Consider the following 26,594-nt stretch of genomic DNA (forward strand, 5'->3'; position numbering starts at 1 on the left):
CTTGTATTTCTCACTGATAAGCAGCTAATTTATTGTCTTCTGAACCATAAAACACTTAATCACCTACATTTTGTTAATCATTATGAAATAAATTATAGGGCACTAGGTCTAAAAATCTGTGGACAGGAGAAAGATTACTATTGTTTAATGCTTTAAAATTATGTTTCTTAATTCCATCATCTTGATATCCATGTATAACAAAGATCAATAAAAAAGTAATCACAAACTTTGTCTCAATATGTAAAGTGGCTCACTGTAAAAAAATGCAAAAACAGGATGCAGAGTATTTGTAAACTTTTTCACTTATACATCACAGTTTTATCAACAAAAAATATTAAATTGAACCGTAAAAGAAAAACTGAAACCAGAACTATGAGCTGTGTTAATGCAAAATCCTTGACTAATCAATATATTCAAGATCGGCTGAAAGTAACCCATGTTATCATGCTACTTTAGGTAACCTGGTGTGCGACTATATTCAAACCTTGCTTACATAATCTAATGGAAAGGTTGGAAAAAGAATTTAAGACTTGCTACTTTTTTGGAATAAAAAAATAATTAATCCATTCCACCTTAAATGAAGCCTTCACATTGTTAAACCGAACCCAAACACAATTGTTTAGTAAAAATGATTTACATAATAGAACATTTTTATTCAAATATGCAGCTAAATATTATTAATGAACACAGAACAACATCAACTTAGCATCACAAATATAATTTTTAAAGCTTTTAAACTTCTGTTATAAACCAGTTAAACATGCTCTGCCTTTTACACAAGCATCAGCTCACCAATGAATCAGCTCACACTATCAGTAATGCAGCGTCTCTGTGTGCTGTAGAAACATAAAATTATATGGATATGTTTTTTTTTTTAGGAAAATTGCATTATTTTATTGCTTAGTAGTAGTTTAACAAGTAGTTTGTTTTAATTTCAGTTTTTATTCCATTTACCCCTCAAGCAGAAGGTGGAGCTACACTCTCCTCAAAATGTGTTGGAACTGTGAGGCCAATCTCGTTATTTCTGCTGCAGACTGAAAACATTTGTGTTTGACATTAAAATATGAATATGAGACAAAAGATCAACATTTTAGCTTCTTTTCCAGGTATTTACATCTGGATCTGATACACAGTTCAGAAGATATCATCTTTTATCTGAACCCACTCCAAAAAAGTATTGGAACATGTGACTTTCAGGTTTGTATTGATAGCGTGATTGTGTCCTGATATATTGTTTATTCAAATAATAAACATCACTAAAAGCTCAGTTTGAGATTTGGATTTTACCTGTACAGACTGAGCATTTATTGTTAAAGGAGTATCCAACATAAAAACCACAGAGCAGCCTATGGGTGAAAAACAACTGTGACGCTGAGACAAGATAGAAGATCAATCAGAGCCATTGCACCATAGCCAGTACAACAGTTTGGAATGTCTTGAAGAAAAAAGTCTAAACCGGTGTACTAAATAACAGGTGATGAACAGGTAGACCAAGAAAAAGCATAACAACTGATGACAGAAACAAAAAAGATCGTAAAACAACTGTTAATGACATCAGCAACAGCCTCCAGAGAGCAGGAGTGAAGGAATCACTATCTACTGTTTATAGAAGACTTTATGAACAAGAGTACAGAGGCTTCACCAGAAAACACTAAACCCTAATTACCAAAAAGTATAGGAAGGCTGAATTTGTCCAAGAAGTTACAGAGACAAAGATTAACGTTTACCAATGTGATAAAACAGATTATTTTTAGAAGGAAATGATCCTTGAGGACATGATAATGTCAGCTTACATGGTTTCTTCATTAATGTCACACATGATAGCAGCAGCACAAGTCAGAACACACTGACAAAAGAAAAAAGTTTAAGAGCATGTCACAGATAATACGCAGTTATTGCAAGCAAAGATTTTGCAACTACATATAAAATCTTATTCACTTCTATTCTTCTAATCTACTTTAAATTTATTTGTTCCAGTACTTTTCCTATAGTAAATGGGTTCAGATGAAAGAACTGAACTGTGTATCAGATCCACATATAAAAACCCAGAAATTAATGATGCAATGTTGTTTTTTTGTTTCATATTCATCTTTTAATGTCAACCTCAAACATTTTCAGTCTACAGCAGGAATACTTTGTACATTTACACAAGGTGGGCATAGGAGCCATGTTAACCGTGTTAATAATAATCAGATTTAGGTTCCCAGGGGCTTAAATATTGTTATTTACCACTCATTCAAAAACTGGGATGCAGGCAATTTAGGGAGATTAGAAATGAGAAATGAGATTATAAACCAAAAAAATAAAATTGTGTTGTCAAACAGACATTTTTATTTATTGTTTAGAGAAAATGATCCAAATGTAAGGTATTTGTAGGTCTCCCTTTACTGCCCATAATGTCATTAAACCATTCAGGGAATTGTGAGGAATTACAGTATTTTCAGATTTGGTTGCAGAGCCAGCTTAAGACATACTCAAATAATGCAGCTGTGCAGCCGCATAAGGCTCCTGTGCCACCAGGGGCCTCCTAAGAGCACCAATATCATGATAAAAAATCTATTTTAAAAATAACATTGAATAATACTTAATTGTATTTAATTGTAATTAAAATAACATTATTCACATAAAAAAGATTTTTAAATTATTTTCATAGTTGACAAACCATTAGGTTAATGGATTCCTGCTGTTGGCTTCTGCCACTGTTGGGCAGATGCAGACATGCTGCGCATATAAAATTGTTAAAAGTCCTTACAAAAACATTTTTTACCACTTGCAAAGGATATCGTTTAGCATTTAACTTTAAACCAAAACTTAAGATAGTTTCAATGTAACATAGTTCTTCTGTTTTAACAGTATAGTGTTGTGTGGGATTATTTAATGGCATACAGTACAAACCAAAAATGTTTCTTATTTTGTTCTGTCGACTTTATTTTTTTTTTATATATATAGTATATCAACTGGCCAAAGGACTGATAAGCAGATGGCAAAAAAACTTCCATCAGTAACCTTAGATGTTTCAATGATATAATTATGAACTCAATAAAGATTTAGATAGCACTGTAATTTGTATAACTACTATTAATATTTCAGAAACCAGTAACTAGTTCTTTTCCTCTATAAACTGGAACACATTACAGGCAACAGAGATAGCCGTTTCCCATCATGGCCCTAAAACCAGTTTTATTATAGCTTACCTAATAAAGCAAACACATCAGGGCTAATGCTTTAGTTCCAGAGAAACACAGTAAAGAGTCATTAATGACACACATAGACCTGCCCATTTTACCCAGCTAAACAGAACAGTATGACAACAGACACTGCACTCCATGCTGTTGAACTGTAACGCGTGTTAATGTGTAACTAGATATTGAGCTGCTACTTAACACACATAGAGATCAGAAATAGATGCTATAGAGGCCGTGGGCAGAGAAAACTCTACTCTGAAGCTCAGGAAGCTGAGAGAAGGTTTGGTAAAATGGGGAGCTGCAATACAAACTGTGTAGAGAAGCCCCTCTCTCTGGGCTTTAGGAAGTTCGGACGCTGTGTGGGAAAATATCCGTGGTGTTTTTTTATTTTGCCGCTTATTATAGCAGCTGGTCTCGGAGGCGGATTTTATTTTCTCTCTGAGCGAGAGTCGAACGACATCGAGGAGCAGTTCACACCAAAAGATGGTCTCGCCAAAGCAGAGAGGACTTTCGTAAAAGACAATTTCCCAACAACACAGGCTTTCTCTCAGCTCCGGCTGTACACCGAAGGCACATACGCCTCGCTAATCATCACGAGCAGTGCTAACATTTTAACAGTAGACGCTTTCCGAGAAATCCTTGATTTGGATGGAAAGGTAAAAAAAATCACTGCAGGGAATTCTTTGACTTTTGAGAGCCTTTGTGCCAAAACAGGCAACAAATGTATGACAAACAACATCTTAAATATTATCAACTATAATGCAAGTCAAATTGCAGACACTGCTATTAATTATCCGCTCAACAACAACGTGTTTTTAGGGACTGAAATCGGTGGTGTGACTCTAAAATCTGACAACCTCACAATTGAAAGTGCAAAAGCTATCAGACTCTATTATTTCCTGAAAGACAAAATTACAAACGAGACGGACGAATGGCTGCTTACGTTTCTGAACGTGTTCTCAGAGGATCCAGCGTCACAAACGGTAGGATTTATCACATTTTATGTTCGTGTTTATACATTTGTGGACATTTGCAAGAAATCTTAAAGTAATATTTTCATTAAAAAAGTCAGTATTGAAAAATACAACCCTGATAACAAAAATAATTTTCCACTTACTGATTCCTTTGAAGCAATGTTAAATAAAGTTGTTAAAAGGTTTTTCCATAATTAAAATTATGTTAATGCACCCAAAAAAATACAGTAATTCAATGTTCTTTTCTATCAGTGAATTATTACAAAATACTATTACTGTGTTTATAATATTTCATGATGAATGGAATAATGTTGACTTGTTAATTGTAAGAAGCTCTCATCATTCTATAGTAAAGTTGTAATTTTCAACAAAAAATATTTAAAAAAATCATATTCAAAAGTAGAGAAAATTTGAAAAAAATGTTAAAATACAAAAACAAAAATAGGCAAGTGATCAATCAGTAGCTTTATTCAGTTAAAGTTAATAGAACTGAAAGCCCTTTGTTTTTTGTATGTTGTTTAGGATGTGTATCTGATTTAAAGCACTCAGGTTCAATCAGAAATCTGGGATCCAGTCATCCCAGTGCCAAGAAATGCATTTCCCGTCTAAGTCGACTGGGACTGTTTAGTGCTACTTTCCCATCCGTATCTCTTGGTTACTCCCTGCCTTTCAAGCAGATATCTGGGTTAAGCCCTCTCACGATGACAGCGTAAACAGGTTAAATGATTGAAACATAAATAATAAATGTTAAACACTTCCTGAGACATCCTAAAACAAACAATAAAAAATTATATAAAATCTAATAAAACAGTTGCAGGCAGAATGAAGATGGTTACATGGTTATAGATGAAGAAGGTTACATGGTTATAGATGATATGAAACGTTTGTGTAGTGTACTGTAAAGTTTCAGAGTGGTAAAACTGCTGGAAAAACATTTTGTACATTGTGCATTGTTTTGTATATAACAGCAAATGCAAATCAATAATATATATTTTTTCTTTGACAGTTATCCGTATCATATTTTACTTCAATGTCCAGACAGGAGGAATTCAAGAAGAGTCCAAAAACAGTTATAAAGTTCTTCTCTGTGACTTATTTCCTGGCCATTTTCATCTCAGTTATGTCATGTTTACGGTAAGAAAGCAGTAATAATAATAATAATTATAATATATTTTATTTATTATTGTATAGTCTGTATAGTTATTTCTGTCACCCAAAGACACCATACAAAGAGTGTAAAATGCAAACAAATAAAAAATAAATAAAACACAAAAAATGTAAAAAAAAATATTTAAAAACAAGGTAAAAAGACTTGAATGAGACATTTGAATCAGATGGAAAAGGTAACTCTTTCTTTTTGTAATCAAGTTTTTATTGAAAGTTTTGTAGAAAACAGATGTAGCAAACATAGTGGAATAGGTTATTCTAAACATGTGGGTTTTGAGTGCAAGTTTAAACTGTGAAAGTGAGTTTATGTTCCTTAATGTCAGGTGGTAAGGAATTCCAGAGTTGGGAAGCAGAGCGGCTGAAAGCTCTGCTCTCCATGGTGGTGAGACAGGCGGAGGGGACAGTCAGGTGAATGAAGGAAGATGATCTGAGGGAGAGAGAGGGAGCAGCAACATGAAGAAGTTTGAGAATATATGGTGGAGAGAGATTGTAAATGGCTTTGAAAGGAAACAGAAGAATTTTGTAATTGATGCAGAACTTAACCAGTAGCCAATGAAGCTGCTGCAGGACAGGAGTGATGTGATGAAAGGATGGGGTTCTGGTCATGATACGGGTGGCAGAGTTCTGGACCAATTGAAGCTTATGGAGAGATTTGTGGGTGAGAGGGGGGCTGTGCACAAGGATGGCAGTGGAATGGGAAGTAAGGGAAGGACGAAGGCATGAAAAGATTCCCTTCAATTTACCACATAATAGCAAACTTTTAAAAACAGGGGTTGTTTATGATTCTAAAATTATTTAAAAGACATGAAATATATTGCCCTGTAATAATAAAATATTCTAACCCTGCTTGAAATGCTTAAAAATTAAATGCAATTAACTTTTAATCAAAATATGCATATGTATTATTATTATTATTATTATTATTATTATTATTATTATTATTATTATTATTATTATTATTATTATTATTCATTTAAATGATCTGCCCTGGGGCTTTTATTATGATATGATTATGGCTATAGTTTATTTCAGTCTTTAGTTATTCAGTCTTTAGAACACAGAACTCAACAGTAAATATTGAAGGATGTTAGCTTGGATGCTAACACACACACACACACATATGATTAATCTGCAAGGATTTTTTTGTTATTTTGCGTACATTTTGTTCTGTAATTAATTAATCAGAATTAGGGCATTAAAGTGATAGCCATAATTAATAACAAAGTTTCAAAAGCTACATAATTCTCTCTGGTAACTATAGCATGTACTGTTAAAAGAACACAACAATTAAATTTTAAATGACATTTTTCTTTTATTCTATAGGTTGGACTGCGTCAGGAACAAGGTGTGGGTGGCCACTTTCGGCGTGCTGTCGGCCGGTCTGGCCGTGCTGTCTAGCTTTGGATTACTTTTGCTCTGTGGGATGCCCTTTGCGATGACTGTCGCCACTTCTCCCTTCCTGATTCTGGGTATTTAAAAAAAGTTATTTTTGTTGTTAGCTATGCTAGCATTTTTGGTCAATTGCATAATATAGAATGCAAATTAATTTAAATGATTTATTAATTATATCATTTTCTTTAATAATACTAATTATGTTTTCATCAGGGATCGGCGTGGATGACATGTTCATCATGATCTCCTCCTGGCAGAAGACTAACGTTCACGATGACGTAGAAAAGCGGCTAGCAAAGACGTACGAGGAGGCAGCAGTGTCAATCACCATCACCACGCTGACCGACGTGCTGGCTTTTTACATCGGCCTCATGTCATCGTTCCCATCGGTCCAGTCCTTTTGCATCTACACGGGCACTGCCATCCTGTTCTGCTACATCTACAACATCACTTTCTTTGGTGCTTTCCTGGCTTTTAACGGCAGACGAGAAAAGAGCAACAGGCACTGGCTGACCTGCATGGTAGTGGACCATCCAAAGCCTGACTCCAAAAACAGCATCTGCTCAGTAGGGGGCGCCTATGACCCTGTCACAGAAACAGAAGAGGAAATGCCCGTTAACTCATTCTTTAAGACACACTATGGTCCATTTTTAACAAAGCCCTGGACCAAAGTTGGGGTGGTGCTCATTTACGCTGTGTATCTAGCTGGCAGTGTCTACGGCTGCATACAAATGAAGGAGGGTATAGAGCTGAAGAACTTAGCACCTGATAACTCGTATGTGGCCAAATATTACGATAATCAAGGCGAGTACTTTTCAGACTTCGGTCCCAACGTCATGGTGGTTATTAAAGATGACATGTTTCAGTATTGGAACGAAAGTGCTCGTCAGGAGCTGAACACCTGTCTTGAACAGTTCCAAAAGCTAGATATGGTAGCTACAGACATGACCACCTTCTGGCTCAGTTACTATTTGCAGTATGGTGAAAAAGTGAACGTCAGTCTTTCTGTCAAGTCAACGTTCTTCAGTAATTTACGTCTATTCCTGATAGTGTCAGGGTTCAGTCAGGATCTTAACCTCAGTTACGTCTCTCAGCGGATTTATGCCTCTCGATTTTTCGTCCAGACCGTGAACATCAGAACCGCAGTTGATGAAAAGAACATGCTGAATGCTTTCAGGCAGACCGCTGAGGACTGTTCAGTTCCATTGCTGGTGTACCACCCAGCGTTCATCTATTTCGACCAATATGCCGTCATCATCAGCAATACGATTCAGAATGTTTTAGTTGCTACTTTGGTCATGCTCTGCATTTCTCTCCTGTTGATCCCTAATCCCTTGTGCTCTCTGTGGGTGACGTTTGCTATCGCCTCCGTTATTTGTGGAGTGGCTGGCTTCATGGCGCTGTGGGACGTCAACCTAGACTCCATATCCATGATCAACTTAGTTATCTGCATTGGCTTCTCTGTAGACTTTTCCGCTCACATTTCCTACGCTTGCGTTTCGAGCAAAGCTAATACAGCAAACGAGAAAGTCATTGATGCGCTCTACAACCTTGGCTATCCCATAATACAGGGAGCCGTCTCTACGGTTGCAGGTGTAGTTGTTCTGGCTGCCGCTGAGAGCTACATTTTCCGAACCTTCTTTAAGATCATGTTCTTGGTCATCTTGTTTGGGGCGCTTCATGGACTCGTATTCATACCGGTGTTTCTCACGTTTTTCGGAATTTGCTGTAAGAAGTCTGAGGTCACAAACGACAACGAACCAATTGAAGAGCTGTCAGAACGTTCTAGAAGCGCACGGATCAAAGAGATGCATGCGTACGATAACCCATACATGAATTACAAACGTAGCTAAAGAAATGCTGAAGATTCTCTACGCTGGTTTTATACCTCAAACCAGGAGCTGGTGAATGATCGTCAGTTTGATATGCACAAAGGCTGTTTACCTTACATGGCTAAAACTGTGTGTCCTTCCTCTGAGCACTGAGCACATCAGATCTGCTATATGAGCTTCCAGAACTGTTTAAGAAAACTAGCGATAAAGATCCTTTCACCATCTGGGAAAACATCGAAGTGTATGAACTGTATGAGATATCCTTACACATATTTATTTTGTACTCCTTATGAAGTATTACAGTGGGGTATTTCAGCAATGCTACAGAAAAAAAAATAGTTTAGTATCATGACCATTTTTTACGAAAGGGATGTGTGGTTCTCTGTGGTTCTTTATGGAACCAAAAGTGGTTCTTCTATAGCATGCCTCAAAGAACCCACTGTAATACTTTATTTTATTAGCACTTGTTAAATGTACTGTACAAATGCTGTAAATATGCCATATGTATAAGTATATTCCTTGTATTGTTTGCTGTACAATTAAATCAATGCTTAATGATGATTTCTACTTTTAAGATAAGCGCTAGTTAATACAGGTTTAACCTGTTTTTTTTTCATTCAATATAATTAATTAATTAACTAATAATAAAATAAATTATTATTATTTAAAAAACACACATTTTCTTTTTAGCTTTTTGTGTGTAAATATGTTTAGCTGTGGCCTGAAGGTGGAACTAGAAGGACACTGAAGTGGCAGAAAGTATTATTATTATTATTATTATTATTATTATTATTATTATTATTATTATTATTATTATTGTTATTATTAACTATTGCTATTATTATTAATTATTAGTATGTATAATTACAATGCTAATATAATTTGCAGTTGAATAATAACAGTGGCTATTATTATTATTCAACTGTAAACTTTACAGTACATTATAAAATAATGATGATGAGTTATTATATAGTATTCATAATAACGCACTCACTGGACCAACTCCTTCCTCTAGTAACAGAAAGAAATGAAAAGTGAAAAATGATATACTGTAGTGGTAAAAATTATTATGCAGACCTGACACCATAGACATTTTTACCTAAACAGCACCCATTGACTCTGACAGCAATTACACTGGTCCACAGCGCTTTCGTGTGGTTAAAAACAATTACACTGGCCAAAAGTGCCCTGTGGTTATTAAAGTACTTACACTTATATAACAGCGCCCTCTGGTGATAACAGTAATAATAAAGTGTTCTCCACAAATAAAAATAGTCCGAAATTACTTCCTACTCCCTTCAATAGTATAAAGCTCCCTTATTAGTGTTGCGCTATATCATACCTGTCAAGTCTCCCGTTTTGGCCGGGAAACTACCGTATTTTACTCCTCTTTCCCGCCGTCCTCCTGTATTAGTATTTTCCCGTAAATTTCCCGTATTTTATTAAAATAAAAAAATATATATTATTGAGGATACAGGGCACTGACCGCTCTGTGTCTCTTAACCAATCGTGGAGTCGGTTCAAGGAGAAAGTCCCGCCTTTCAGGAGAAACAGCCAATCAGCTTGCAAGGAGGGTCAGTGTGGGGAAGCCCCGCCCTCCTCGCTGTGAGTTCAGGCAGCTAGTTGGAGCTGCTGATGTTAAAACATACATGCAGCGATTTTTCTAAAAGAAAGGTAACGGTAGTCTAATCATGGAAACTGTGATGAGATTTTTCTGATAGCTGCTTAAAAATACTCCGAAATAAAACACACAGATTAAACCTTTTAAAATAAAAAAAATTACAGCTTGTGACTCAGTTTAACTAGAAACGTGGAGAGGACCGACATTAACTGAACTGATCAGGGGTGGAGTGATCAAAAGGAAGAAGTATTAATTAAAAATTATTGTGTAGGCCCCTTAGGACTAATTTTTACTGATGGAATATATCTGGTCCATGTCCTTTTAGTAAAAGCTCATAATACCATTTTTAGGTCACCAACAGTCATTTTGCACAATTTGTGCACTCATTGTTCAATTTTAAATCCATTAAATAAATAAAAAATATATCATATAAAAGAGTGCATTTATTACAAAAAAGACATGAAATCTTAAATAAAAAAAAAGATATAGAAAAGGGTTTATAATTTGGCTGTATTAAAAGAATGACATGTGTAGGAATGTCCACAACATGTTCAGATTCTGATAATCTAATTGTAGTGTGTAAGTGGTTCACATGTGGTTATTTTAGATTTCTTGTAAACCTGTTTTAAAATGTAAGCGATACTGAACCTTCGTTGGGCTGGTGGGACGGCTTTAAGCGGACAGAGGAAAATATCCCTTATTTTTAATCTAAAACTTGACAGGTATGCGCTATATAGGGAGACACTATGTAGTTCACTAAGTAGCGGTGAAAACAGGAGTGAATTCTGACACTCCCTGATCATTATCACGCGCCAGCACCGCTCGCATAAACACACACACCTGAACAGCTGAGCCGTGTTTAAAACTGCATAAACACAGGAACTGAGCTCTGAATTAGTTATGAATAAGTTAGTGAAGCTCTGAGCTGATCCTGGAGTAATCTCTCTGACAGTGGTGTGCAGTCAGGCCTTTCTAACCCTTCAGGGGTGACAATAAGTGCATGTAAAAATGTACATAATTATTAATCAGGAGGGGTACCCACTATATTCACTGCACGCCACTGCTCTCTGCCTGTTATATTTACGCTGTTTAGATACATAATCCTCACAGTAATGAATACAAGAAGAGACGTGAAATTAACAGCGTACACGCGCTCGAAATGTTGCCAGATTGGTTCATGCTAAATGTCGAGTTGTGTCTGAAACTGACTGGAGGAAACGCTGTGATTTGACGGGAGAACAAAACAACCAAGTGTTAAGAGTTTAACTCAGCACTATTGTAGTTAGATAGCTATAGTTATAACCTTATATAAGTTATACGTTATATAGCTTATATATTATATAAGTTATATATTATACTATATATGTATTATACTATGTATTATAACTATATATAACCTTATATTTATAGTTATAACCTTGCAGAGACAGAACAATGCATAAAACACAAAACAAACATGCAGATAAAATCATTTAAATATCTTTTTTTTTAATTGGTGATATTTAATGTATTTTATTTAAGATCATGTGGGAATAAACCCTGTAATATTGTTGATATGCTGAATATCAGCTATTTGGGCGGTTTCCTTTGCATTTGGCGGATTTAAAACACGTTTTACCCAGTGAATTGGTTTTATCTGAATCCCACTGTAACAATCTGGCAACCCTGGAGGCATGCTGTCAGCTCCGTTTGTTCGACTGTCTGTTGCTTAGTAGCGAGACCCGCAATGCATTCTGGGACACATGTAGCTTGCGTAGTAAGCAGCGATGTGTACTATAAATCAGGATGCATTATGGGAGTTTATAGTGACACCCCTTATGATTCGGACACTCAGAGAAAAATGGCTGACGCACTCAATAGTGCAATAAATGATAAATATGGAGTCATTTCGGTAACAGCCTTAATTATGGTTCAACCGCAGTTAAAAAGACTTGCACTGGTCAACAGCGCCCTCTAGTGTGAAAACAAAACAAAATAACACCTGTCCAAAGGCACCCTCTGGTGATAATAAAAATGTTTATTTTCAATATTTAATGTTTATATTTACACTGTCTGTGTAATACATAGACTGTATATAGCTGGACAGAGCATAACTCTCAAAAGTGAAACCACCACAGGTCGGGCGCCCACTGCTGTTCGGCTGCAGAAAGCTGTGTAACCCCACCCATCCCCATAGGTTTCAATGGCAAAACAGACAACTTTCAATCACGTTTTTTTTCTAATATGCTGTAATTCTACCTCCATTATTTGAATGCAACAGCTAGTATAACCTCTGCTTATATTGTCAGTTTTTTATATTCTCACAGAGTTCGTTTTTTAAAACGTTATTCAGCTCTATTCAAAAAAGGTGTGGTTATTGTAAAAGGGCTGGTTATGGGCGGGACCAATAACAGACCGTCAGCTCTGCTCCGCTCCGCTCTGCACCCTGTGACCGCGAAGCAGCCCTCAGGGGCGGGGTTATTCAAATGAGTAGGCAGTCTCTCCACAGTCTTTCTCCCTCCTCTGGTCTCTACTGCGCAGACTCTGGTCTCAGAATCGCCAAAATGGCGGAAGATTTTGGCTTCATTTTCATTGAATGAATGGGAACGGCAGCACGGCGTCCATCTTTATATACAGTCTATGGTGTAATATATATAGATTTTTCCTTTTTAAGCCTGATCCACATTCAGCTCTATAATAATTACAGTACACTAATACTACAACACCCTCTAGTGGTGAAATTATTTACACTGGTTAAACAGTGCTCTTTATTGACAAAAAAATAATTATACACTTCCAGCAGCTCTGAGATACTGCTAATGTAGCTTTTTAATCAAATACTACTACTACTACTACTACTACCCAGATAGCCACCGAGTGCTGGCCCAGTACTGGGCCTTAGCTGGTTTCTGACTGTCCTCAAAGGTGGCCCAGAACCGGCCACCGGACTCGGCCCAGTGTATTTTTGAACGTAGGACCAAGTCTGGGCCTTATTCGGTTTCTGACTCCTCGAAGCTGGCTGAGAGTCGGTCACCGGACTCGGCCCAGTGTCTTTTTGAACGCAGGACCAAGTCTGGGCCTTATTCGGTTTCTGACTCCTCGAAGCTGGCTGAGAGTCGGTCACCGGACTCGGCCCAGTGTCTTTTTGAATGTAGGACCAGGTCTGGGCCTGCACTGGTTTCTGACTGTTCTGGAAGCTGGCTGAGATCCTGCCACCGAACTTGGTCCAGTGCCCAACACAAGTTAAGCAAAACTTTTGTAACTGAAGGTACTTTGTCTTTTACTGTTGGTGAATTTGTTTTCTAAGAACTAGGAGGTTCAGGAACCTACAATGTTATTCCTACTACTACAAGCTACAAGCTATTTGTACATAAAATGTATGTAAATAACCACTTTGTACATCAGTACATCAATATGATTATTATATATTATTATAGGAAACACTAATAAGGAATTTACCATTGGTTTAAATAGAGTATTCTGTTTACTCAATTAGTGTTAATGAGAGAAAAACTTTGTCTGGAAGCTCAAAGAAAGACATAAAACAAAGATTTATATTAAATTTACGTTTAATTCACAAAGTTTACATATTTAAAAAATAAAGGGAAAAAAAGAAAACAGAAACAGATTACAATTTGCAAATTCTTTTTAACTCATTCAATTGAATACACTACAAAGACAAGAAATTTAATGTTGCAAATATTCACTCATTTTGAATTGGATGCCTGTAACATGTTCCAAAAGTTAAGACAGGGGTAACAACATTATGCATGCATTATGAAGACCAAATACGAGAACGGAGACCCCGGACTGTTTCTTTAACTAGCTGAGCTCCGCGGTACAGTTAAAAAGCTCCCCACGACAGTGCTCTTACTGCCTCTCCCTATTAGGCTACAGAGGGGCATGTAGTGTTGTGTTACAGTGTTTGTTGTTGCGCCGCTAAAGTATGGAGGATGAAGAAAAAGAAATCCAACTGATTTGAAAGAATCAGGAAAAAATTGAATTGTGACCCCAAGAATCAATTTTGAATCGAATTTTGGGATTCCCAAAGATTCACAGCCCTACTTTGTACTATGAAAAACATTGGTTTAATAGGTTCGCCCAAACAAAGGTTTGGCACCTGTGGACTTCTTGTTACTTTTTACCGTATTTATTTTTATTTGTATCTGTTTTAATGCGTGGTACCTTTGCCAAGTAAAACTCAATATTAATTAACTCAACTTAATATTGAGATAATTGGTTTTAAGAAATTTGCATCGGCCTAAAACATTTTCACAGTACTGTACGTATACACACATACTGTATAGGTTTTTGTGTGTGTGTGTTTGAGCTGTACTATGGAGGACCAAAAATGACATAAGTATAAATAAATAAATGCAAATATAAATGTAGAAATAATAAATATATACATGAATAAATGAATAAATAAATAAATGTTGAAATAAATAAATAAATATATAAATAAATGCACATATAAATGAATGAATGAATGAATGAATATTTGCATAGGTAAATAAATAAATTAATACATTTCTTATTTATTTATATATTTATTTATATATTTACTTATATGTGCATTTATTTATTTATTCATTCATTCATTTATTTCAACATTTATTCATTTATTTATTTCAACACTTATTTATTCATTCATTTATTTATTTCAACATTTCTACATTTATTTATTTATTTATTTCCACATTTCTTCATTTATTTATTTATCTCCACCGTCCTGTACTTCCGGTATCAGTGAGACAGAACAAAAGGGACGGCACAGCAACATCGCGGCTATAACCCCTACTGCAGTAACAACTGCTGAAAATGAATGAGGGTCAACAGCTTAAAAATGTCGCCGCTGCAGGCCAAGGCAGGAGCAGTGTCACTACCCGATCTGTACCCCCTGCCCGATTTGTTCCGCGCATGCGCACGCATTGCAAACTGAGCAGGGGCACAGATCAGGTAGCCACGGCTGTTACACCAGCCGTTGTGCGCATGCGTCAACAGTTTTCGGCTCTGTGAGGTCGCTGCTCAAGCTTAACTTCCGTTTTCTGAATTATAGATAGACTGATAGGTGTTTAAACTAAATATATTTCGAAAATCAAACAAAATAATCTATTAAAATGTATGTATGTGGTAAACTACTTCACATTTTATTAACTTAATTACACCTTTAGCGATAAGATTAACATCTACATGCTCAAGTATCAATTTATAATGCTTACCATGAATTAATGAATGAATAAATTCATAAATAAATAGAGCCAGAACACAATAATTCGCATAGGCTAACTAGCAGTTTATCTTTCTGTAATCTAGATAGACTGGGAGATATAAATAAGTAAAATACAAACATCAACTAGAAAATAATGTTCTTTGTTCTTGAGCAGTTGATATATAAACTGTGCATTTTATGCTTTGTCAAATTTAGTATTACAGGGTGTATGAGGCATTTAAAAAATTTAATTTGTTTACCATTATAACAAACCTGTTTGGATTATATCCATTATATGGGGTGGTGGTGTGGTCTTTGACCATTTGTAGTATTCCTGAAGCTAACAAAGAGTTTATTAATAAAAAACATTTATTTTTGCTTAAAATACACAGCAGAATGTTTAGAAATGGGAACCAAATACCATGTCTCTAAATGTGGTCCTGTATCAATATGCTACTAACCATTAAAAATAAGGTACAACACATTTATCAAAATACCAGTTTATTTTCTTCTCAGAGAAAGCATGAGAGCAAAAAGCAAAACAAAAGAAAAACATCCCTCTCAACACACAACCACCCACCCTACCTCACCCCACCTCACCCCGCCCCACTCCCACCTCACCCCGCCCCACTCCCTTCTCCCTTACCTTCTGCTGTAGTTAGGACCTGAAAGAAACAACTCTTCAGCCTCTTGTATAGTTATTCCCTGTAGTGTAGACATGGCTTGGGTGATGCACTAACAAAAGGGTTAAAAAAATTAAATATAAATTATAAAACTGCATTATAAAGATTCAGCACTGCAGTGCAGTGATTAGAAGTGATTAGCAATGGTGGTGGTGTATGAGGTGTTAGTGCATGTTGTGCTGGTACAGTGAGTGGATCAGATATATCAGTGCTGCTGGAGTTTTTAAACACTGTGTCCATTTATTGTCTCTCATTCTATTAGACACTCCTACCTATCTGCACCACAGTGTATATGTAAAGTCAGATAGAAGCTCTGAGTCTGTTGCTGCATAGTTGGTGCTGTCAATACTCTAGTCCTTCATCAATGCTCACTGGATGTCCACCGCCGGTGGACTATTCAGGTCAAGCAAGTGAAACTGAGGTGTTTAAAAACTCCAGCATTAGCGTTAGTGTCACTGCTGAAAATGACCCAATAACTGTCTGAGAAAATGTATTGTGGTTATCATGGTCTCACAGTACTACTCTATTGGATTTTAAAAAAAGATACATTTGATTAAAAATTTTATGTAACTTAAGTCACAACAGGCTATTTAACATTGTTAATAGATATTTACTGCATACCTAGTAACCTTACCTCTGGGAACAAAACATCCAAAATGAACTGCACTTGATCCTCAATGTGGAATTCTACTGGTGCAGATTTCAGGACATCCTGAAGATAGAAAAATAGGGAGTCCTGTTCTTCCTCCGAGTCCAGGTACACTGGCACCCGTAGAGATGATCCCTTCTGGATTCTGCTGAGCCACTTCGAAGGCTCTTTTCCACAGAGTACACCCTTAGGTCAAAAGGCAAAGTGCCAAAAGCACTTCATCAAAACATGAGCAAACATTTAACATTTCTAGTTGAATGTCAAAAGTAGTTTATGTTAAAAGTTTTGGACTGTAAATCCACATTAAAAAAAAAAAAAAAAAAAAAGTCCCCCAACACATGGTGACAACAAGCATGAATTATAAGGCCTTTTGCTTATTTGCTTATAACACTGTAATGGTAAAACAATGTGCAAATTGTAAATAACAAACATTGTTAATGTGTGACAAACATACCAACAAATGTTGCCGGACTCCATGGTCTTGTACAGCAAAGTCTACCAGCTTCTTTTCTTGGGCTGTGCGGTTGACCATGGTTTGCACATGAGGTGGAATGTCTGAAGTGATTGACCTAGATACCCTAAAAAGTGGCTGAAGGGTCCCTTGCAATAGCCTGCTAGCCTTGTCAGTCCAGAAAGCAAACCTCTGGCCATGTCTGTTGAATCAAAAAACTTAATCAGCAGGTAATCAAATGAAATAAAATGCAGAAAAGGCATGAATACTTTAGCAGAGTGGCCTTACCCTTCAATCTGAAATCTTTCCATCAGTAGGATGCACCACCACTGGCGGATTAATGGCACATCATTCTAAAACATATATAACAATGATCAGACAATTGGGGTGGGGTTTGAAATATTTTTTCTATATTAATAGATGCAACTGACCTGTGAAGATAAATGGGGTATTGGTGCAGATACAGAGGGCATACTGTAAAAAAATAAATCTCTCTATTATACCCAATAACTCAAAATGCTGCTTATCACAACTTAAAATGATGCTTACAATGAGTATAAGGATGCCACAGTAGTTCCCAGAAGTTTGTTGAGGGAAGTGCTGGAAACAAAATATTAAATATTACTGTTAAGTAAAGGTGTTGAACCAATAGAAACAGATGTAGACAAGTGCTTCACTAAAGTAAGCTTAGGTTCCCCCTTACTGAGTTACTGCCAAAAGCCATTAATACATGAAGTAGATGTGCTGAAGATAGAGATTGTTTCAAATTGTGTAAAATAGACAAAGTCCCTAGGTCTGGACAAGAAAGAATGTATGGTGGAAAGAAGACGAATGAATATAGCAAAAAGTATCAACTGGTGGGCTAGTCATGGCTCAGTTTCCCAAAATCACAGTAGAAAATTCTCTTCAAAAGAAAATATCTATAGTCTTACATTACATTTAAGCCAACTGATGTCCAGAGTTTTATATAACCCAGTAAGAAAATAAAGAAAAGGCTTTACATCAAAACTTCTGCCGGTCTTCTCTGTCCAGGGTCTTGGGTCAATCTGGCCTGCAATATGTCTGCACATAAAATGGGAAAAAAAATTAATTATGGACACACACTTACTGAAACCTATAGTCATACAATTGTTCTCCATGGTCTAGTTTCATAAAATGAGACCTAATCCTACAGCCATCGAACAAGGCTACTGCGTAAACATAAAACAAAAGAACAAAGCTATAAATAAGCAGCCATAGAACAAGGCTTTTTGTAAATCATTTGCCATAGAACAAGGCTTTTTGTTCATTTTCAGCCATAGAACAAGGCTTTTTGTAAATCATCAGCCATAGAACAAGGCTTTTTGTTAATTTTCAGCCATAGAACAAGGCTTTTTGTAAATCATCAGCCATAGAACAAGGCTTTTGTGTAAATCAGCAGCCACAGAACATGGCTCTTGCGTAAAATATTATTGGTAAAAGCCACTGAACAAGGGCAACTTTTTCCTCTCTCTTAACCTAAATATCGTTTTGTACGAGTCATCTCCAAAACCACCAGGGAGTACAGAATCTAGAAAAATGATCTCTCTCTCCACAACCAGTAAAACCTGCAATGGACATATTTCAAAATGATAAGCTAATCAACAAACTTCATTCTAAAAATCTGAATATCTATTTTTTGAAACTGTAACTCAACACATAGCAAATAGTGATCCAGTTGATTCTGTTGCATACTCCATGCAGGGAACAAAATCGCATCCTTGGAACACAGATTGTTCTGGTGTAGAGAAAGAAAATGCAACCATTCAACTACTGTGCATTGTACAGAAATCATTGCATTAATGTGCAACTGTCTGTCTGTGTGTGTTTAACTTCACTTTACCGGTAAACTTGAGAGTGGGTCCACATTCATCGTTTTCCATGTGGGAACCACATACATGTCAGCAATGTAAACATCTTTCCCCTATTTACAACACAACAAGATTAGCAAATGTATACAAGTACCCATGAAGAAGTATACAAAATAACAATGTTTGAGCTTCTGTAATTAATTACATGTTTTTGAGCAGCTTCTCTGATGATCTTAAAACATGCATTCCCAATCTAGACGTAATAAAACAAAATAAAGGCATAAATTACACACAAAAAAAACTATTTCTGTGCCTTTGAGCAAGCATGCTGCAACATGAATATACTTACAGTAGACTCCATGCACTGATTTAACCCAAGACTCCACAAGTCCTCACGTGTAAGACAGATATTGTCATCTTTAACAATCAATTCTGCTGCTGGAAGGCTTTTGTCCAGGACATATTTCAACTGCAATTAAAAGAGTTAGCAAGGGAGGGGGGGGTGAGAATGGTGTGAGAGTGTAAGTATGTGAGAGATGGTCTGAATATACGATTGCAAAAAAATTATTGGTAGTGTCTAACAGTGTGTGAAGGAGAGTGAAATTTGGAATGGGCTAGGTGGAATCATCCCCTACCAGTTTTTCCTGGAGAGGACCCAAGTCTTTTTCCCATTTCTCTCCAGAAAAAGCATAAGGATGGTCTGTTGCTTCATCAGGTGTACCATACTCATGGTCCTGAAGTGACACACATGGAACTGCTCCATGATCTGAAGAGAAAATAAAAAAAATTAAGTCTAATATTAATAAAATAAACTTTACAATATACACCTTACATGTCAACCATTACAAAAAAAACACTACTTAGCTCTTACTTTCCAACCTGTAGAAAGGCCTTAGCCGTGAGACATTGATGCAACATCGAGTCCCATTATCTTTCACCACTGATGCCACACCCTTTTTAGAGATACTATCCACAGTGAAAGGACCTTTGTGGCGGTCAGCAAGGGTGTCTTTTCTCTGTTTTATATTGAAATCTTGAGAAATCAAGACCTCATCGCCAGGACTGATTGTGCTCATTAGCTTTCTCTTACGGTTCCTGTAAGACTTTTGTTGTCTTTTCTGCGCATTTTCAATGTTGCTAAGCACCTGAAAAAAAAAAAAATTACACTTTACTACATGCCATTGAATTAAAAAAAACTTCTGTGGTCAGACTACATGAATTTGGACCTAACCTTCTCATTTAAAATTTTCATTTCATTTACTCGGGTGTCAAGATCATCTTCTGGGTCAGCAATTTTAAAGTCTTCTCCCATGGGACAGGCGTTCATAACCTTTGGCAAATGAGGGTGCCGATGGAAGAATAAGAAATACGGGGTGTGCCTGGTTGAAGACTGGTTAAAAACAAATTAAGTTATCAGAAATAAAACATTATATATCGATTACATTATATATCGACCATAATGAATGTATAATGAATACCCACTTGCTTAGCAGTGTTAATACCATACACAACTGCAGGTAAATGGATGTCCCAATCATTATGGCTTTCATTTACATACTTCCGCAATAAACGTTTGACATTTTGATTTGTTCGCTCATCCTATATATATATAAAAAACAACAACAATTAAAACATTTCCTATTTTTTTTTAACATTACAGGGAAATGTCAAATAAAATTATGTTGAAAATTACCTGCCCATTTGTCTAAGGGTGGTAGGCACTTGAGACAGCATGTTTGATTTTCAGAGTTGCAAAGATGTTTTCATTCAGCTGTGTGCAAATCATCAAAAAGGAAATACAGTGTGCATAGCAGAATGTCAGAAAAACATGTGTGCTAATTAAGATAAATATCAATGTTAAGAATTCACATTATACTAGACTTTTACCTCATTAACAAACTCTCTCCCTTGGTCAGTAATAATTTTCTTGACCATGCCGAACAAGTAAGAGTGTCTTTATGATGGCTGCTGACACTTCAGTTGCAGTCTTATTTTGCAGTGGCTCAGCAACAACCCACTTTGTATATAAATCAGTCATGGTCAACACATACTTGTTTTTTTGACCAGTTTCTCGCAGTGGGCCAATTAAATCCAGGCCAATCACCTCCCATGCAGCCTTCACCTAAACACATATTTTCCATTACCTTTCAAAACATTTATTTTCTCTATTAAACAAAACAGAATTTGGAATACCTTAATAGAATGTAACACTGGTGTCCCCGTCTTCATGGGGTCATTTAGTTGGCAGCGGCGACAACACTTCACCTAAAAAAAAACAAAAAAAAGAAGAATTAAGTTGGGACAGTGTCTAAACATGTACAAAAAGTAAAATAAAATGCATATCATAAATACATATTAGAACAAGGGGTGTGCTATATAATTTCGTGCACAATAATATTTGTCGTTACATTACTTTGTTTTTGTTACACTATTTTTATACAAAATCAGAATCTTGGTAACTATCTATGAAAGATTTCTTTTGTTTCTACTGAATAAATAATATGAGGCTGAAGTTGGTTTGATATTCGCAGCTGCCGCTTCACTGAACCACCGTGAACTAAAGGGAGCGTTCACAAACTGTTCCGCATATTATATTTAACACCTCACATATCAACACTGAAGGAGCTATAATGAAGAAAAGCAGTACAGCTGTTTATTAACTATGTAAATATACATTATGTTATAAAATGCAATTTTATATACACGACCTTCCACTTATTTTCTGTTCTAGTGTAATTCATTCATTTCCTAAGTAGAAAACATCTTAAATAGAGAATTAGCCTCCTACCTTAAGGGAAAACCTGGCATTAGCCTGGCCAGAGCTAACTGTTAACTGTAAAATATTTATTTTAATTACTGAATATTAAATTAATAAATTTTATATATAATTTAAAAAATACAATAATATTTTAAAAGCCGTTGCGCTCAAAAAAAAATCCAGTGTGATTTTAAGAATTTTTTCATCTTGGGCCAGACCAAATACTGATACTGATAAATGATATGAAATTCTAGTCTCCTATTTTAAGGAAAACCTAGAATTAGCCTGGCCCGAGCTGATTTTATACTGTAAAATGCATACACAGCCATAATGCAGCAAAATTTTAATATAAGCTGATGGTCCAGTACGATTTTGAAGGATATTTAATCTTGGGCCATGCCAAATACACATGATATAATGAGTTTTAGTCTTCTACTTTAAGAAGAACCTGAAATACTTTATACTTTAAAACGAACTGGCAACATGGCATACAAGCTATAATGCACAAAAATTAATGAATATAAAGCCAGTGATTCCAGTGCGATTTTGTGAATACTAGAACTCTTCATCTCATGTTTATTTGTTCTGGTCCAAAATGAAAAAGTCCTTCAAAATCATACTGGAACGTCAGCTTAATATTCAATTTTTGGTGCATTATGGCTCGTATGTCATGTTGCTAATTCATTTTACAGTATAAAATCAGCTCGGGCCAGGCTAATTCTAGGTTTTCCTTAACATAGGAGACTTCAATTTCATATCATGTGTATTTGGTCAGGCCCAAGATGAAAAAATGATTTGAAATCACATTGGAACATTAGCTTTTTATTCATTTTTTGTGCAGTATGGCTCACAAAGGTTTTTAAAATATAATTTTATTAAATATTTTTTTCATTATATATTAAATTGTTAATTATATATTCAATAATTAAAATAATGCCAGGTTTTCTCTTAAAGTATGAGGCTAATTCTCTAGTTAAGATATTTTCTACTTAGTAAATGAATGAATTACACTAGAACAGCACGTTAAAGTAAAACTGGAGAAAGTAAGTGATGGAAGGTAGTGTACATACAACCAAACGAATCAGGAGCTGCGAATATCAAACCAACTTCAGCCTTGTATGAATAATACTGTAATATTTATACTAAATAAAACATTTATATGTACTGTGTTGCAGTTTTACGCTCTGGAAATAAATAAGAAATTGTGTTATAACTTCACAACATACCCACTCAGTTACATCTTTCATTAGGGTAGGCCAGAAGTATCCAGCAATCACCCTGTCTCTCGTGCCTCGTACACCGTTGTGGTTGCCGGTGCCGGAGTTATGGCACTCCATCAAAACAGACCTTTTTTCCTCCTCAGTACAAACAACTAGTCTCATATACATTTTATTTGGTCCAGTGTAAAACAATCGGTTGTCTGCCGAAAAAAAAAACACGTTTCATATTTAATTACTTATTGATATAATAAAATACTCCGAGCTAAATTAGCTAGCATAGTTAACCTAGCTATACTAACTAGTTCACATAACGGGACACTTCGCTTCCTCAGCTAACGCAAACCTTTCTAAAATATGATATGATTTTAACTTACCTTTTGCTATGAAGTTTTCAGACACACGCCGCATTTCCTTGCACATTTTTTTGTTGCATGGTGGAGTAAATGTTCCACTTAAAATGTACTCTTTCAGAGCTCTGTAAAAACGTAAGTCCTTCATTTTGAAACCGCGTTTTACAAGCTGTTTGCGACAGTGTGAGCGGAACCACAACTTGGCATTGCCTACCTGATCTGTGCCCCTGCTCAGTTTGCAATGCGCATGCGTGCGCATGCGCGGAACAAATCGGGCAGGGGGTACAGATCGGGTAGTGACAAGCAGTAGAACCAAAACTTTTGCAGCTCAAAAACCAATCCTGCTTTAGAGCGAGGATAGGACCGCCTACCTAACTATCATACAAATGCAGAAATACAGAAATAAATAAATTAATAAATGTGGCAATAAATCAATAAATAAATGTAGAAATGTTGAAATAAATGAATGAATAAATAAATGAAAAAATAAATAAATGCACATATAAATGAATAAATAAAAATAAATATAAAAAATTAGAAATGTATTTATTAATTTATTTATTTACCTATACAATTATTCATGCGTGTATTTATTTTTTATATATTTATTTATTTATTCATTTCTATGTGTATTTATATATGTATTTATTTATTTCAACATTTATTTATTTATTCATTTATTTATTTCAACATTTATTTATTTCTACATTTATATGTGCATTTATTTATTTATTTATTTATACGTATGTCATTTTTGGTCCTCCATACTGTAATACTTAAATATATAAATACATCTACATTAATTATAAGGAAAATGTGTTGATTATAAAGATTAAAATAATATAAAGACAATTAAAATAAAGATAATTTAATAATTCATTGATGTCTCCTCCTCAGTAAATTTATATCTTACTCCCTGAGAGCATTACACACCCACCAGTATAGTTTTTCTTATTTATATTTTCTGAGTAGGCTCTAAAAGCAAGTTATACCTTCTCTACACATATTTAATTGTACGCTTGTTTCTATAGATACTACTATCAACTAATAGAATCAAAGTACAGTAATAGTTTAATGTTAAATATGTTTATTGCAGTCATATTTACAAATATAATGCTGTTATGTTTTTTCTTTTGTATGACATGACCATTTTAAATTCAGCATCACATTCTTGAAATAAGTACTTGGAAAATTGGGCACCAGCAGAAGCGAAAGTAGGGGCAGCAACATTAAAACATATTAATTTACTGACAATAATAAAATGTATCTATGATTTTCCTATTTCCTTTTTTTGCCAATATAAAACATGAATAATTTAATTACTCTGAAAAGCTCCACTATTTTACTTAATGTTGTTAAATTCTCCTGTTGTGTCTAACAGGATAACTGTGTGTGTGTAATTTAATTTTAAACTTTTTCAAGTAAAACATTTTTGTCTCTAGTATACACTAATATACTGCATACACAAACAACTTCTAGTGTGATTTTACAAATTAGAGAAATGTTGACTAAAGCTTATTTGGTAGTAGTGAGTGTGTTTATATAAAAATGTGCTAGCTAAGTTAATAACATACACTTTTAACGAAGTAGCAGAGTGTGCAGGAACGTATTACTGAACTCTGGAATAAACAATACAAATAAAGATTTTTTTATATTAACTCACAGACACAGCACCATTTTATTTAACTAAAAAGCTAGCTAAAACAAACATTACACAGTGACTTGTAGAGACACACAACCACTAAGTTAACCTAGCTGACTAGCTAGCTAATGTACAACATCTAAACAAAAGTTCTGTGGAAGCATTTAGGTTAGCTAGTAAAGACCAATTCGCTAGCTAACTACCAAATTGGTTAACTAGCAAGCCTAAATGCTTTTACAGTATGTATGTTTGTAAAAGCATTTAAGCTAACGCTAGCAAACTGGCTGGTTTCTATCCTAGCTAGCTAACTGTTTATAGCTTAGCTAACGTAAATACCGAAACAGTACTTCTGTTCTGGCCTTGTACACTAGTTAACAATTTGAATTTCAAGTAAAAACATACTTTTTGGTTGTCTGTTAGTAACTGTTATAGCAACATTAACATTTACATTAACATGAAATGTGTTTAATGCTACATTCTGAGATAATTTAGCTTCAGATAATATCACCTTGATATGCTGCTAAGTTAGCTAGCTTAGCTAACTGAAGAGGCAACACAGATAGGGTTATAAATCATATTTGACGGCCAAAATATTTATTAAGTCAAAATAAATTATATTTCAAAAAAGGTACGTAATACTTAGTTAGGTTTGCTACCTACCTACAAACTTCAAAGGTTTCAGGATAGCTGCAGTTGAGGAACGTTGTAATGTTTGAGGAATCCGCGCGCCAAGTGCTACGAGAAACCGCACGGGTTGAACTGGGCTGATGCGCAGGGGCACCAAGGTAACATCTAGATTCATTTACACTCTAAACGTGATCACACGTTTGGGGTGTGCGCGACGGTTGGTTTTGGGGTCTAGGGATGCTGATCGTGTGTGTGCGTGTGTGTGCGTGTAGCAGTACTATAACAGGCTCTGTGTGTGTGTGTGTGTGTGTGTGTGTGTGTGTGTACTATAACAGGCTCTGTGTGTGTGTGTGTGTGTGTACTATAACAGGCTGTGTGTGTGTGTGTGTGTGCGTGTAGCAGTACTATAACAGGCTGTGTGTGTGTGTGTATACTATAACAGGCTCTGTGTGTGTGTGTGTTTGTGTGTGTGTACTATAACAGGCTCTGTGTGTGTGTGTGTGTGTGTGTGTGTGTGTGTGTGTGTGTGTGTGTACTATAACAGGCTCTGTGTGTGTGTGTGTGTACTATAACAGGCTGTGTGTGTGTGTGTGTGTGTGTGTGTACTATAACAGGCTCTGTGTGTGTGTGTGTGTACTATAACAGGCTGTGTGTGTGTGTGTGTGTGTGTGTGTGTGTGTGTGTTTGTGTGCGTGCATGCGTGCGTGCGTGCGTGTGTGTGTGAGGAGCAGCATAACAGCGGGAGTAAGTATTCTTACTGACAGGAGTCATCTATAACTGTAAATAAAAAGAAAATATACAAGTCAGCTTTGGTAGAAAATGTGCTAACAGTAGGGAACAGTCAGTTTTCCACTTTGTTAGTGCAGTGCTGGTACAGGGTCGTCTGCCGTATTTGAGCCAGTACACACCTGTGTTCAGAGAATCAGCAGGTTAGGTGCGACAGTCGTTCACCAGCACCAAAACGACTGCTCAGTGACACTGATGTAGAACACTCAGAAAGTGACACTGGGCCAGCTGTGGGCC

At 35.8% G+C, this 26,594-nt stretch overlaps 2 protein-coding genes across 6 annotated transcripts; one reads left to right on the forward strand and one right to left on the reverse strand.

Moving 5' to 3' along the window:
• Positions 1-3,362: 3,362 nt before the first annotated feature.
• LOC103031481 (patched domain-containing protein 3-like) lies at positions 3,363-9,111 on the forward strand. The gene is made up of 4 exons (XM_049475886.1): positions 3,363-4,168; positions 5,166-5,293; positions 6,650-6,795; positions 6,932-9,111. The coding sequence occupies exons 1-4, from the start codon at positions 3,476-3,478 to the stop codon at positions 8,569-8,571; spliced, it is 2,607 nt and encodes an 868-aa protein (XP_049331843.1). The 5' UTR covers positions 3,363-3,475; the 3' UTR covers positions 8,572-9,111.
• A 6,871-nt stretch (positions 9,112-15,982) lies between these two features.
• LOC125799363 (PWWP domain-containing DNA repair factor 3B-like) lies at positions 15,983-21,435 on the reverse strand. 5 transcript variants are annotated; one of them, XR_007438268.1, is made up of 10 exons: positions 21,168-21,435; positions 20,862-21,096; positions 20,206-20,745; positions 19,846-20,119; positions 18,147-19,740; positions 17,695-17,745; positions 17,577-17,619; positions 17,434-17,498; positions 17,149-17,347; positions 16,450-16,880 (listed from the first exon to the last, which is right to left on the reverse strand). XR_007438268.1 is itself a non-coding variant. In XM_049475912.1 (7 exons), the coding sequence occupies exons 3-7, from the start codon at positions 17,616-17,618 to the stop codon at positions 16,005-16,007; spliced, it is 600 nt and encodes a 199-aa protein (XP_049331869.1). In that variant the 5' UTR covers position 17,619; positions 17,695-17,745; positions 18,147-18,234; the 3' UTR covers positions 15,983-16,004. The 5 variants fall into 5 exon arrangements, 1 of the variants encoding a protein (XP_049331869.1); XR_007438269.1 differs by having other exon boundaries at positions 18,147-19,443; positions 19,610-19,740; positions 19,846-20,745; XR_007438270.1 differs by having other exon boundaries at positions 18,147-19,087; positions 19,180-19,740; positions 19,846-20,745.
• Between the last annotated feature and the right edge of the window lie 5,159 nt (positions 21,436-26,594).

Source organism: Astyanax mexicanus, chromosome 3 (assembly GCF_023375975.1).
Source record: "Astyanax mexicanus isolate ESR-SI-001 chromosome 3, AstMex3_surface, whole genome shotgun sequence".
NCBI lineage: Eukaryota > Metazoa > Chordata > Actinopteri > Characiformes > Acestrorhamphidae > Astyanax > Astyanax mexicanus.